This window comes from Papaver somniferum, chromosome 9 (assembly GCF_003573695.1).
Source record: "Papaver somniferum cultivar HN1 chromosome 9, ASM357369v1, whole genome shotgun sequence".
Taxonomy (NCBI): Eukaryota; Viridiplantae; Streptophyta; class Magnoliopsida; order Ranunculales; family Papaveraceae; genus Papaver; species Papaver somniferum.
In genome coordinates, this window is record NC_039366.1 from 43,084,406 (window position 1) to 43,097,404 (window position 12,999).

Sequence of the window (12,999 nt, forward strand, 5' to 3'; positions counted from 1 at the left end):
ACTCTTCTTGAAATTCACGCAACTCCGACATTGTGACGGTTTCTTTTATCCTGAAAATATGTATACATAATAAATCTGTAGGAAAAAGAGCATTGACAAAGGCTAGTATAAGAAATCGTTCATCTACTTGTCTTGACATTTCACTACACATGGTTCTCCATCGTGTTGTTAGATGACGTAAACTTTCATTGACCCTTCTGCGAAGTCCAAAGGCCGTCTCAATTCCTGGTCTTGACATATTATTGCTGATATATTATCCTAAGAAGACGTTCTGTAGGTGACGAAATGATCTAATATTTCCTACTGGTAATCCTTCAAACCACTGCAAGGCTTCTCCTGTTAAGCTCGCAGGAAAATATTTACACAGCACCGCATCATTTTCTTCCCACTGCAATAAAGATCGGCTATAGGCTTTTATATGTTGTATTGCACATATACTACCATCAAATATACTAGTGAATATAGGTAAGTTGCATTTTGGTGGTATTATTGCAATTTGAAATTGCCTTGCAAAAGGTGTCTTCCCAGCTTCCTCTACTGCTTCCTCTAACTGTCTTCTTCCACCATTTTTCGCATAGTCATCATTTCTCTCAATTCAGCCATTTCTCTGAGAATTTCTTCGCTCATAGTTTGGTCTAAATCTTTTTGCATAGGTCTTTTTGATCTGGCTTGTCTTAATCTATTCTCATGATTATTCTTACGTATAGCCTCCTCAATCTCTCTTTCTTCAGTTTCTTCTCTTATTCTTCTACGTCTTTCTCGTTCAAATCTCACACGTTCATGCACATCGTTGTTTCTCTCTTCCTCTTGTTCGCGTGCATATTGATCCCTCAACATTTGTCTACCATGTAATAGATCTCCCTTGTTCCGGATCATGTTATCCATCATTATCTGATGCGTAACGAGTACGATGACGTGCGGTTGCATCTTGAAGTCTATTGTTCATTTGATCTTCTTGTCTGCCACGACGCTCATGTTGCTGTTCATATCGGTCATTTACTGTGCGTCTCTCGCATTGATCTTGTAAATTATCATCTTCTTGCAAATTCTCATAAATATTATCTAATGTTTGTTCTCGCTTGGAATTTCTTCGATTTGATCGACTTTGTCTTGATGAACTTCTGCTGGTTCTTGATCTTGATCGCGTAACGCTTCTTGATCTTTGTTCGTGTAATCTGAGATTCTCTTCTCTTAAATCATCATTCTGTCGTATCAAATTCACACGCTCTTCATCTTCTCTTTGTCGCTCAGCAATAAATCTTTGTCTAAGTTCTTCAAGTGTCATATTTTCTTCATTTCCTTCAATCCTTCCTTCATCTCCAGTTCTCTGTGTTTCATCTTCGGTAGAGTTCGTATGTGCAGTATGAATACTCACTCTATCATAATCAATATCATTATTCTGCTTTTGTGTACGTTGTAGTCCATTCAGGACATCATTTCTTTGATTTGTTCTTTCTCCTTCTTCTAATTGCTCATGAATTTCTCCTCTTCTTCGTTCGTAAATTCTTTTACTTCTTCTGGTTGTTTCCGCTTGCTTAACAGTATATCTAATTCTTATCATTTCCACTTTCTTGTATTATCAAATGAAAATCTCAAATGTTGATGGAAAAATTCTAGGTTTTTCAATCATGGAAACTTGATTTTTAAACAGATTCACCAACAGGATATACCATTCCTCCCTGTTTCTAGCGCCAAAATGTAGTTGCAAGAAATCCTACAACCACATCCCTATGAATTTAGACAAGATTCTAAGTAATCATAATGGAATTCTTTTATTATTTTATCAAGTTCTTGAATCGGTTACAAGATAATACAATGACTTTACTTGCTCTCTAAATTATATTTCTCTCTCTTAATTTCTTATCTACCACTCATCTCAGATCCCCCCAATACACAGGTTCCTTCCCCTTATATACGGTACTACATAGTGGATGACAGCTAATAGATCCTCTATTTTCGGAATCTCTGTGCGTTACAATCGCTTATGTACATTCATTCAAATTCGCATACTTTACACCTTCGCACAGATCATCACACTTTACTTGTGACTATGCTGACATCATTAATCAAGTCATCCTCATTTTAACATGTGTGATGGTCTTCGCTTAAGGTAGATGACCTTTACTTCGCATACATAATAAATGTGTGATATTTCACTCCTACAGTCTCCTTTTAAGTAGTCGGGTCGACAGATCGAAGGGCCCGAAGGATCCGAAGAGAGGGAGTACCTCTTATGGCCACTTTTTTTTATAAATTGAAACCTCACATAAATTTGCAATTTCATAAACAGTAATTCTGCTCAACCCACAAAGTCAAACCCACCGCTGATGTGGCGCTAACGTGGTTGATTTCTCCATTTCCTTAGGTTTTTCTTTTTCGTTCCGTTTTTTCTCTGTCGTTTACGTTCACTCTGTTTGCAAAGACAAAATAGCAAGTTTTTTCTCCGTTACTCTCTCTTTGGTACCAAATATGTAGAAGAAGTAGAAGCAGCGGGAGACTAAGCAAAGAAGTTTTTTGCGTTACCAGCAAGAATCTCCATTTTAATTACTACTAGGAGGTAGTGATCTGCTTGGGTTTTCCTTCCATTCTTGGTTTTGGTCTGTAATTTCCCTTTAAAATGAGGTTTATTAAGATGGGTACATACAATGTCTAACTTATGGAGAGACATGTAATCGACGTGATCCTCAGAATTTCCAGATTAATAATATGCAACTGTGTATTTTTTTATGTTTTCTTTTGCTTTGTCTTTTGTCTTTCTAGCTAATGCCAATGTACTTGGTTGTTTTAGAATCTGTACGCTTCTTTTCTAGGCGCTCCAAAGTATTTTTGTTGTAATCTACCATGACCTGTAGAGTTGGCAGACTTCATAGTGTAGCCTTTGCAGAATACATCCAAAATAAAGTCCTTTATATTGACGCATGTTCGAAAAGAACAACATACCATTTTGAATGAATTTTCCTATATTTCATATGCATTTTAATAGATTCAATTTTCTGTGAACATTTTGGATAATTGGTTTGCTAAATCCACAAACCCAAAATCCAATTTCTATCTCTATTGCTCTTTGGCTAAATACTAATCACTTATTTGATTCATCACAACTGATCCATTCACGATTCTGGCTAACATTTTTCATAGCAATGATATGCTCATAATGAATGTCTTTCGTTGTTTTTTTTGACCTCCAGCACCTGAATGAATAATTTCTTCTAGACCACTATCTCAAGTTAGGTTTAACTAGACTGAATGAATGAAGTCTTAACAAAATGTTTGAGGTTAAGCAAGGCGGATTAATTTTCCCATTTAGGTTGCTCTTTTAGGTACACTCTTGCTGGGTTACTCTCTTTTAGGGGTTGGTAGTGAGAGTTAGAGAAGAAGATTAAATATACTATATGTGTGGTAGGAAGGCAACCAATCTTATGTTCAGGGGCTTTTTATTGGTTTTTCCAAGCCAACCGAATAAAAACGGCAGAGAAAATCGAAGTCGCCAGAAGAAAGAAGAAAACCTAAGAAAATGGAAAAGTCAAATACGTCAGCGCCACATCAGCGGTGGGTTTGATAGTGAGTTTGACTTGGTGGGCTAAATAGAATTATTATTTCATAAAAATATTTTGGTTGTTTGCACTTTATAAAAAAATATACGCAATGAGTATAAACAACAATATCAAATTTGGAGTTTTTACGAAAAAATCGGAGGTATTTATCATTTTAGACAAAATTTTAGAAAATTATATGTATATCCATTATGCAAACTACCACAAAGGATGCATAATACTTTATGTAGCTATATTTTGGTTTATGCATCTAACTGATTTTCCGTTGCAACTCATAAAACTATGTACTCCCTCCGTTTCAAAAAAAAGTGATACTTTCACTTCAGGCATAATTTTCGAAAATTTAGTGCATAGCCATTATGCAAAGCACCACAAAGGATACATAACACATTATCCAATCATCGACTAATTTTCTGTTTCAGGAAAAGTGATATTTTTCCGTTTCAGTAAAAGAGATATTTCACCTTTTCAATTTCCCTGTGTTTCAGGAAAAGTGATCACTTTATCAATTTGGCCCATTATTAGGCAAAATGAAACTATGATAATAACAATTTTCCTAAAACGAAGATAGTATATGCCTATTGGCGGAAATTGTTATTTGCTTCGTTTTTCTTCGGTCGGTCTAGTATAGTTCACAATAATTAGTAAAGAACCAACATTTTGTTAAGCCCAGTAAACTAAAGCAAAGTTTTAATCCCTTGTTAGCAAATTACATATAGCAAGAGAGTAATTGCCATAACTTTCCATGATTTTATCACTTAACCAGTTTAGAGATGGCATATGCAATTTGATTGTCATCTCCACTAATGAAACAGAAATTACAAACTCGAAAGAATGACTAAGATGGTTTAGGCAGTCGCACCTCAATGAGAGAAAACAGCTGGCAAGTTAGTATTTGCATATGGGATGACAACTTTTTGTAGATAATTAAGCTGCCATTTCCAAATAGCATAATTTTGTACAAGAACTGCTTTCACTGAGCCAAATTAAGATCACAAAACTGAGGAAAAATTCTTTTTGTGTTTCCGTTTCAGTTACAATACTCTACATCAACTACTTCACTTTGATACTTCAGGAGATAGTGCTGTTACTTGCCATATATCCTCACTGCTTCGGCAAGATAATTTAGGAACTACGCCACATATTCAATTAATTAGATTAGATAAATATCAAACATAAACATGTAGCTTCAATCCCTGCAACAGCCATGACTTATAACATATATATATACACGCACAGTGGCGAATCCAGAACAAAATTTTACTAGGGCACATTTTATTCTCCAAGAACATAACTAAAATCGTAGCGAAAAAGAATCTCACACATCAGCACAGAAGTAAACTAAATACCATAAAGTTCATTCAAACCGAAATGTAAGTACGTTACTGAATATAAAACTTGTAAAGAAAAGAAAGTTTGATCTAGATAAATCACCAATTAAAACTCAATAGAAACACGCAACTTCTATGTCTGCCCGCGACGACTGCACATATTCTGAAACCTTTTCATGACAATATCATCTCCGATCAGATCGCATAAGTGGCTCTCAATGTAGCAAATCAAAATGTCATTCAACCTTTCGTCCCCCAATCGATTACGCAAGCGATTCTTTACAATTTTCATAGAAGAAAATACCCTTTCTACGGTGGAAGTAGCAACTGGTAGAAGTAATGCTAATGTGAGAAGTAAGTAAACCAAAGGGTACACTTCATCCTTTTTAGTCTCTACCATTTTGATTGCGAGATCAGTAATTCCATTCAATTCTGAAAAGTCATTGCTGGACCTTACATCCGCAATGTAATTTAGTAGTTGATCTTCTAGTAACACAAGTTGAGTAGGAGAAAAATCTCTTGGGTAAAACCGAGCAAAATGAATCAGTTTATCTTTGTCAAATCTAGAGAATGAGTCTCTTGGACTTAAGCATGCCACAGAAAGAAGTAATTCAGTGTTCGTCTCGGTGAAGCGATTGTTTAGTTCTTGAAGTTGCATATCTATGACTGTGTATAAATACTCAACTTGATAATGATACAAATTAGTTACCTCTTGAGTATTACGCCTTGGTCGACCCTCTCGTTGGAACACATCATTCATATCAGGAACTTTGATGCGGTGCCTTGCACTAAAAGAGGATACTTCTGACAATAATGAATCCCATTCGTTATCTCTCATTATCTGGAGTCGTTCCCTGCATATTGTAACTAATTTCATGGCATTGAAAATGTCTTGATCTTTTTTCTGCAATGCCTTCGACAGATCATTTGTAATTCTCAGAATCTTTTTCATCAAGTGCAAGCTGAAAATAAAATTGAAATTTTGCAAAGAATCTAGGAGAACCTTAGCTTCAAATTTCTTATCAGAATCCACTGCTAAATATTCCAAAAGTGTTATAACAGATGAGAATATATTAATCAAGCTTGCTATCGTATTGTGATGTGAATCCCAACGCGTGTCACCAGCTCGTTTAAGAGTACTTTCTTGATTAAGGCCTCGCCCAGTTAATATCTCACCACTACATAGTGCCTCAAAGACCGCCTCAGCTTGCTTCTCACGAAGCATATCTTGACGTTTGGATGATCCAGCTACCATATTCACCAAGTAACTCATTACGACATAAAGTTCTTCTACATATGTATGTTTTTTTTTGCCACAGCCACAACAGCTAGCTGCAGTTGATGAGCAAACCAGTGGACAAAATACGCGCAGTCATTATCTTTCAAAATCAGTGCCTTTAGACCATTATACTCACCTCGCATATTGCTTGCCCCCTCATAACCTTGACCTCGTAATTTGGAAATGCTCAATCCATGTCGAGAAAAGAAATCATCCAAAATTGGCAGTTGTACAAGTGACGTGTTCGATTCCTACGAAACGCTCAATTACATGACCTTTGTGCACATATCTCAAAACAATAACCAGCTGTTCTTTTGATGATATATCTTTAGATTCATCTAAGACTAGAGTAAATGGTCCATCCCCGAGTTCTTTAATAATTTCACTTAATATTTCAGAAGAGAAGCACTTGGTTATATCTTTTTGAATATCTGATGTTATTAACTTTTGGTTACCTGGAGCATTCTCTAGTACAACGGCTTTAATTTCTTCATTATTATCTGCCAACCATTTTAAGATCTCTATAAAGTTTCCTCTGTTGAGAGAAGCTTCAGTTTCATCATGTCCACGAAATGCAAGCCCCTATCGTAAAAGAAATCGAACACAGTTAATCGATGCCCTCAACCTTTTCCTATTATCCCTTTTCTCTTCCTCCGACAGTTTTTCAATAATTGCATCAATGTGTTGTTTCCTATTCATTTACGCCTCACAATTTTTCAAATCCTTATTATGTGCACTTTTTGGCCCCCCAATATGTAGTTGTAGCCTTTCTTTCTTCCTCCAACCTCTAAATCCTTTTCCCACAAAGGAATCACCACTACCAGCTCTAAACAAATAACAACAAAGACAAAACACCGCCTCTGTCGAAATGTTATATTCCAACCAACTTGGGTGCTCATTGAACCAAGAGCCTCAGAACTTTCTTGGCATGCCACCAGATATTCTTGTTGGATAGGTGTGCTTTTTTGGCTGACAAGGACCTCTTTGTAGGTAAGCTCTTCGAACTCGGTCTCTGATATTGGGATCATAATCAAATATTGGAGTTCGCAGTCCTGGATCCGAAGGTAAACTTGCCAGTAAGTTTTCATTCACATCGTTTTCAACTGCGCAGGACGGTGCTACATTCTGGGCACTTGAACTCTCAGCATGAATTACATGATTTCGCGTTGTAGAACGCAGGTTTGAGACAAAAGGTGCTGTTGTAGCATTGTTGTCTCTATTTTTTCTCTGGAAGTACCTAAGCATTTTTGTCTGAAAACCACAAACAAAATTTCATTAGCCTCACTACAATATTAAATACCAATGAGTTACAAAGAATACAATTGGTCTCTATGATTATTAAGCCTCACTAGTCACTACAAACAGGAAACACAAAGGCCAAAGCACTACAGTACTATGATTATTAAAGAAAAAGAAAAAAAAAAAGATTGAATCAAATGTTATTGTAAACACTATGGAATTACAGAACCATGAAAAATAAGCAACTAAATGTGTTAATCCAAAACTAAACCCATATATCATAACACCTATGCCTACACACATCCAAAGTATTTGCGATTTTTTGCTGTAGTTTAGAAATGACTATAACACCGAACTTAGATTCTTACAGGAACTGTCAATCAACTTGAGCTTAAACTCTTCCAACACACATCCATAAATCTATTCACACAATGGAATAAATTAAACACTATTCACACAAGTTTTAATAAAAAGAGCAACAATAGATAAAACAAATTGGATACACATTTCTTCCCTAATTAACAGATCTTGAGGAGTCGAGGTATTGGATACTAAAATTGAAATCAAAACCCATTATATCTAATTCCCAAAGCCAGCATCCACAATATCTCAAAAATTGATGACAATTATAGAAATCAGGACAAAGTTTCACTCACTAACATAATGATTATAAGCCACGAAACACAATTTTAAGTAGTAATCACTAATCAACTTAATTTTCTTACCACAGCAAAACAAAGCAATGACACCCACTGGCTGTTTGTAAAATTGCAGTATCACTTTTCCCTTAAAATTGATCAATTTCATCAAACCTAAAAAAAAAATCGAAAACCCACCATAATAATAATCCCAAATTTCATCAATCAGTAAGAAAATATACATAAATTAAGTGATTCAAGAAGAAAAATATCAAAAATTAGAGTATCTAGGAGGTAGGAGTAAAAATCCGTACTTGGAAATTGAATTGATGCAGACGGAGACTGATTAATGTTTAGTTGTTCATATAAACCATATACGAACCACAAATATAAGAAAATCATCGTGATTTCAGCAGATTTTCTCCCAATTTTCCTTCATTCTAGGGCAGTTTTAGTTCGTGGAAGTGAGTTATGCGCAGGAATATGGCTGAAATTAGTTTCAGAAGCATATCTATTCCAAGTTTTGGCGTTAATAGAGAGGGGGCACGAAGCTAAATCTGGTGAATATTACACGAGATTATTTTTTTTTAGAAAATTTAGGGGGGCCAGTGACCCCACTGGCCCCAGTGTAGATTCTCCACTGTATACGCACGCACACATACTCGTCTTGGTAGATCAATCTTGTCTACTCTTCCTTGAACAAATTGGTATCCAATTCCTTGGTAAAATCTTCCAGCATTTTGTTTAAGTATGTTGGATCAGAATCATCTGTGTTCGCTTTCTCATATTGTACAGATCACTTCACAAGACAATTATAGTTCCCATCCCTCTGTATTGGTGTGATAGTAATTAAGTGTGCTAGACAAACTTGTAAAACCATTTGTGAGTTCTCCTTCAAAACCTGTGAAAGTTATTGACATGTTTTTATGGTCCACCGCAGTTACCTTGTCTTTCTTCATGGCGGAAGAAGGCTTATCTCCTGTAATATCATAAATAAATTTGGCTAAGAGTCGGATGGATTACTGAGCAAAAGGAAAACGATTGGATGTCTTACAGGCCTTACGTACCACGTACATAGTCCCAAATAAATACACTTCCCACACGAACATCACCGTCTCCAGGGAGAATTTGGACATTGTGGATCATTTGCAGAACATATTTTGGAAGCTTGGCTGCATCACGAGTCATCATAGCATATAATTCCTCTGCGCAGCACTTAGCTTTATATTCAAACTCAAGGTTATGAGCCATTACAGCAAATAGTTGTATGAAAATAAACGGTAGAAATTGCAGATATAGATAGCTAGCTAGTTTGACCCGATGATCTTGTTACGTCAGTCGCTCGGTGAAGGGAATGAAAATGCTATTCGGGTTTATATAGCCCAAACTGATGCTAATGTGAACATATGACTAAAGAACATGATTCGATTATACATTGATTGACAACAAAAATTATTCAAGGACCACAATGGGGCACTGACTAAAGCAGCTACTGGGGTTTTACAGAGCTGTGACTATAACCATGCGTTCAAAGGGATGCGTGCATAAAAATGGGGTTCCGGCTACAAGGTGGTTTTTTCATTATTGCATACACTCCCTTAAATTTAATCCACAAAATGCTGCGCTAAATATTCCAACTTATCCACAAAATGCTGCACTATTATTCCAACTTTATGCATAGAATATAGAAATCGGACCATACTAAGTGGTTGACCATCTATATGATAATCTTTTGGATATATTCCTGCTCTATACCTTTCTTTTGGAAAAGGAAAAATTGATGTTGGATATATTCAATAACGTTGCGTTTCGTTTGCTGCTACGCGAAGGTTCTTGGGGGCGATTACCTCACTTGGTTGAGGTGAAGCTATGCTGTGCATCGTATATTTTGAATAGAGTACCTTCAAAAACAAGAATATTTCTCCTTATGAGAATTGTGGTTTAAAAGAAAACCTAACTTGAAAAAACTCAAGGTCTAGAGTTTAAATATATACTAGGAAGCTTGATCCTGAAAGACAAAACTTAGAAAATAAGGCTTAAGAATGTGTTTTCGTAAGTTAATCATAATGATACATCACTTACAGATTTTTACAAGTGATTACAGTAAGACTTATCGCCAGTAAATAGAACGTGGCTCAAATAAATCCACATCATAAGCAACTTGATGCACCAACAAAAGACAAGAGAGTCACTTGACTTGTAGTGCTAAAGAAATAACAACTCCATTTATATTATTTTCTAACTGGAGAAACGTAAATGAGAGGAAAATCATCGATTAATATCATCAGCTGTTTTTTTCACCGAGAAGCACATCCCAAAAGAGTTGCAAGGCTAAAATAACTTAAACCTTGTTATATGACTTGTCTAAGTTTAACAATTTTCTTCCTTTGTTAAGGTATATGTGTAAGAAAGACCGTTGCTTACCGTGTTGATTTGTTGATAGTTGCTGACATCAAATGTAAAATTCTCTCCCGTTTATGTTTACTTTTCATAGCATCATTGCATTACCGTTTATCTTCGGATATGAAATCAGTACATCCAATCGCGTTCAGTTTTCTCCTCCATCTTACAAATCTGGTTGACTCCTTCGTAGGACACTCCTAATTATTCAACTTAATGTTTCGACAAAAAATGGAGTAGAGAAACAGTCTCTGGCAGGTGCTTGGATGGATGCGGTAAAATATGTCAAAGTGGAAACTTAGCAAAAATTTCAAAAGAAAGATAGGTCAATTAACTCAATAACAACAATTCCTCGGCGAAAAAGACATAAAATGTACTGTTTAAATACACGAGAATGTAAAAATAGTCAGAATGTAAACAGTTTCATCCTACCCATTTTCAAATATTTTTTCTTATTTTTAATTTACATCACGATGCATCCAGTTTCACCCTCGCTATATTTTAGGCCTGGATGAATCCAGATTCATTCTTGTTATTTTTTTGGTGTCCATTTCACCCATACTAATTTTTACTCGTCCATTAGAACCATGTTTTAAAAATATTTGCACAATTGATCCAATTTATTTTAGATACATATGGAACATAAGATCTTTGGACGTTTCGTTAAAAAAACAAAGAAAACACAAAAAATTGAGTAGAGAAACAGTCCCTGGAAGGTGCTTGGATGGATGTGGTAGAATACTTCAAAGTGGAAACTTAGCAAAAAAAAATAAAGCATGAAAGCCCATGAACTCATAAATTGCATAAAAGCGCTTCATTTCATTTGAACGGCGCATGAAAGATAAAGCTTTCTTGTAGAAAAGAATCGGTGGCCTCGTTTGCTCTTACGATGGGACATCATTTGTATTGATGAAACTAGTTTTTCACCCGTGCTATGCACGGGTATGTTTCTCACTTGCAGAATATTATGTCATTTTTTTTTATCGGCAAAGAAAAAATTAAATTGATCAAAAGGAGACGGTATAAAATCTTTATACCACCTTGAGCCAAAACAAAGAAAAAAGAAAGCTAAACCCACAAACAGGTTAAGCTAGAAAAAAAAACAAAGGAATGATCTACAGACAGATCAGACTAAACAGATACAACTAATGCATCTCAAAAAAGGTTCAGTGCCAATTATTCATCACATCAGTAGAAGAGATTAGCTCAAAATCTTTAAAAATATATATATATATTATAAACTTTACTAAAATGCCTTTCGTTTCTAAGATTAGGGTTTACATATTTTGGACGTCAAGTCTTCTATCTGTATAATAGAGATTTAAACATTGTATTCTATGCACACATTCATAAAAAATCTCTCTTTTTTTTTTCTCCTTATTTTATGTCCCATTCTCTTTCACAACAAAATACTATTATTAAAAACTAGTAAATCATTCAAGATGTTTTTTCTTTCTTTTTTTTATACACGCAAATTCATAAAGATCAAAAATACATTAAACTTCCACACTCAAATATGGGGGATTGTAGTCAGCACTAAGATATGGCGTTAGCCAAATTGGCGGTGAAGACCATGTCATACAATTTTTGTTATTTTTTTTCCATTGGGCTACATTATAGGAAACCGTATTACAGGTGCGGTTAATTTTATTCTCCTAAATTTGGTGATTAGATTTGCAATATCCGACAAAATTGATTGAGTTCGATAATTTCCACAAAAGTCTCTTCTGCTTATCTTCTAAATTACTTCTTTCGCATCGCTTCCGATTACAATCTTTCATTCAAGAAGTTAATGATCCTAAAAACTAATAAAAATGCAACTGAGAAAGATTATTAAAATAGTATAAGTTTGAGGTTAACATCATCGAGGACTACAACATTTATTGGTGCGATAATTGATTGGCCAAAAGTTATGTCCTAAATCCGTTTCCAAATTTCGAGAATCTTATTATTATTATTTATAAGGTCATGCTTTTACTCTTCTATGTATTCTTGTTTTTCTTGATCTTAACTAATTATTATGTGGTTTTACTTCGTGAACAAAAGCATTATCGAGATCATGATATTAATACAATACATCTTTCAAAAATAAAATCTTTATCAAAATTAATTAATGTGATTTTGTTAATGTTTTATTAAAGTCAAAATGGATGCTGAGTAATGAATTTCTTTAGTAAATGACCTTTTTTTTGTTTCCATTCGCTCAAATCCCGTCACACTACTTGGGAATCACCAAAATTAAAATAAATTAAAAATAACATATATAAATCTCTAATTATAAATATAGCATATACGTAAATTTGCGAATTATATCATCATGTGTAAGTTAAACTCGTGAATATATTGCGTTCATGTTAATTATTTACATAGTCATATGTTTTATTTCGGCGCAATAAAAATCAAGATTCAAATTAAGTGATTATGCAGGGATCTAGAGTATATATATAGCTTTTAAGTATAGATTGAACCCGGAAATTATCTAGAAGTAGGATATTGGATATCTATTGACATCCCTAAAGGAAAATGCTAACTTAAAGGAAAATGCTTTTTTGTCCTAT

General features: G+C 34.8%; 2 protein-coding genes across 4 annotated transcripts; both read right to left on the reverse strand.

Moving 5' to 3' along the window:
* Window positions 1–877: 877 nt before the first annotated feature.
* On the reverse strand, window positions 878–1,561 carry LOC113311882 (trichohyalin-like). Its single transcript, XM_026560675.1, has one exon. The coding sequence runs from the start codon at window positions 1,559–1,561 to the stop codon at window positions 878–880; it is 684 nt and encodes a 227-aa protein (XP_026416460.1).
* A 3,264-nt stretch (window positions 1,562–4,825) lies between these two features.
* Window positions 4,826–9,373, reverse strand: LOC113309659. Of its 3 annotated transcripts, none has more exons than XM_026558132.1 (4): window positions 9,116–9,373; window positions 8,356–9,020; window positions 8,129–8,215; window positions 4,826–7,415 (listed from the first exon to the last, which is right to left on the reverse strand). In XM_026558132.1, exon 4 carries the CDS (start codon window positions 6,156–6,158, stop codon window positions 5,019–5,021), a length of 1,140 nt encoding a protein of 379 aa, XP_026413917.1. In that variant the 5' UTR covers window positions 6,159–7,415; window positions 8,129–8,215; window positions 8,356–9,020; window positions 9,116–9,373; the 3' UTR covers window positions 4,826–5,018. The 3 variants fall into 3 exon arrangements, with proteins under 3 accessions (XP_026413917.1, XP_026413915.1, XP_026413916.1); XM_026558130.1 differs by having other exon boundaries at window positions 9,109–9,373; XM_026558131.1 differs by having other exon boundaries at window positions 8,356–9,373.
* Window positions 9,374–12,999: the final 3,626 nt, after the last annotated feature.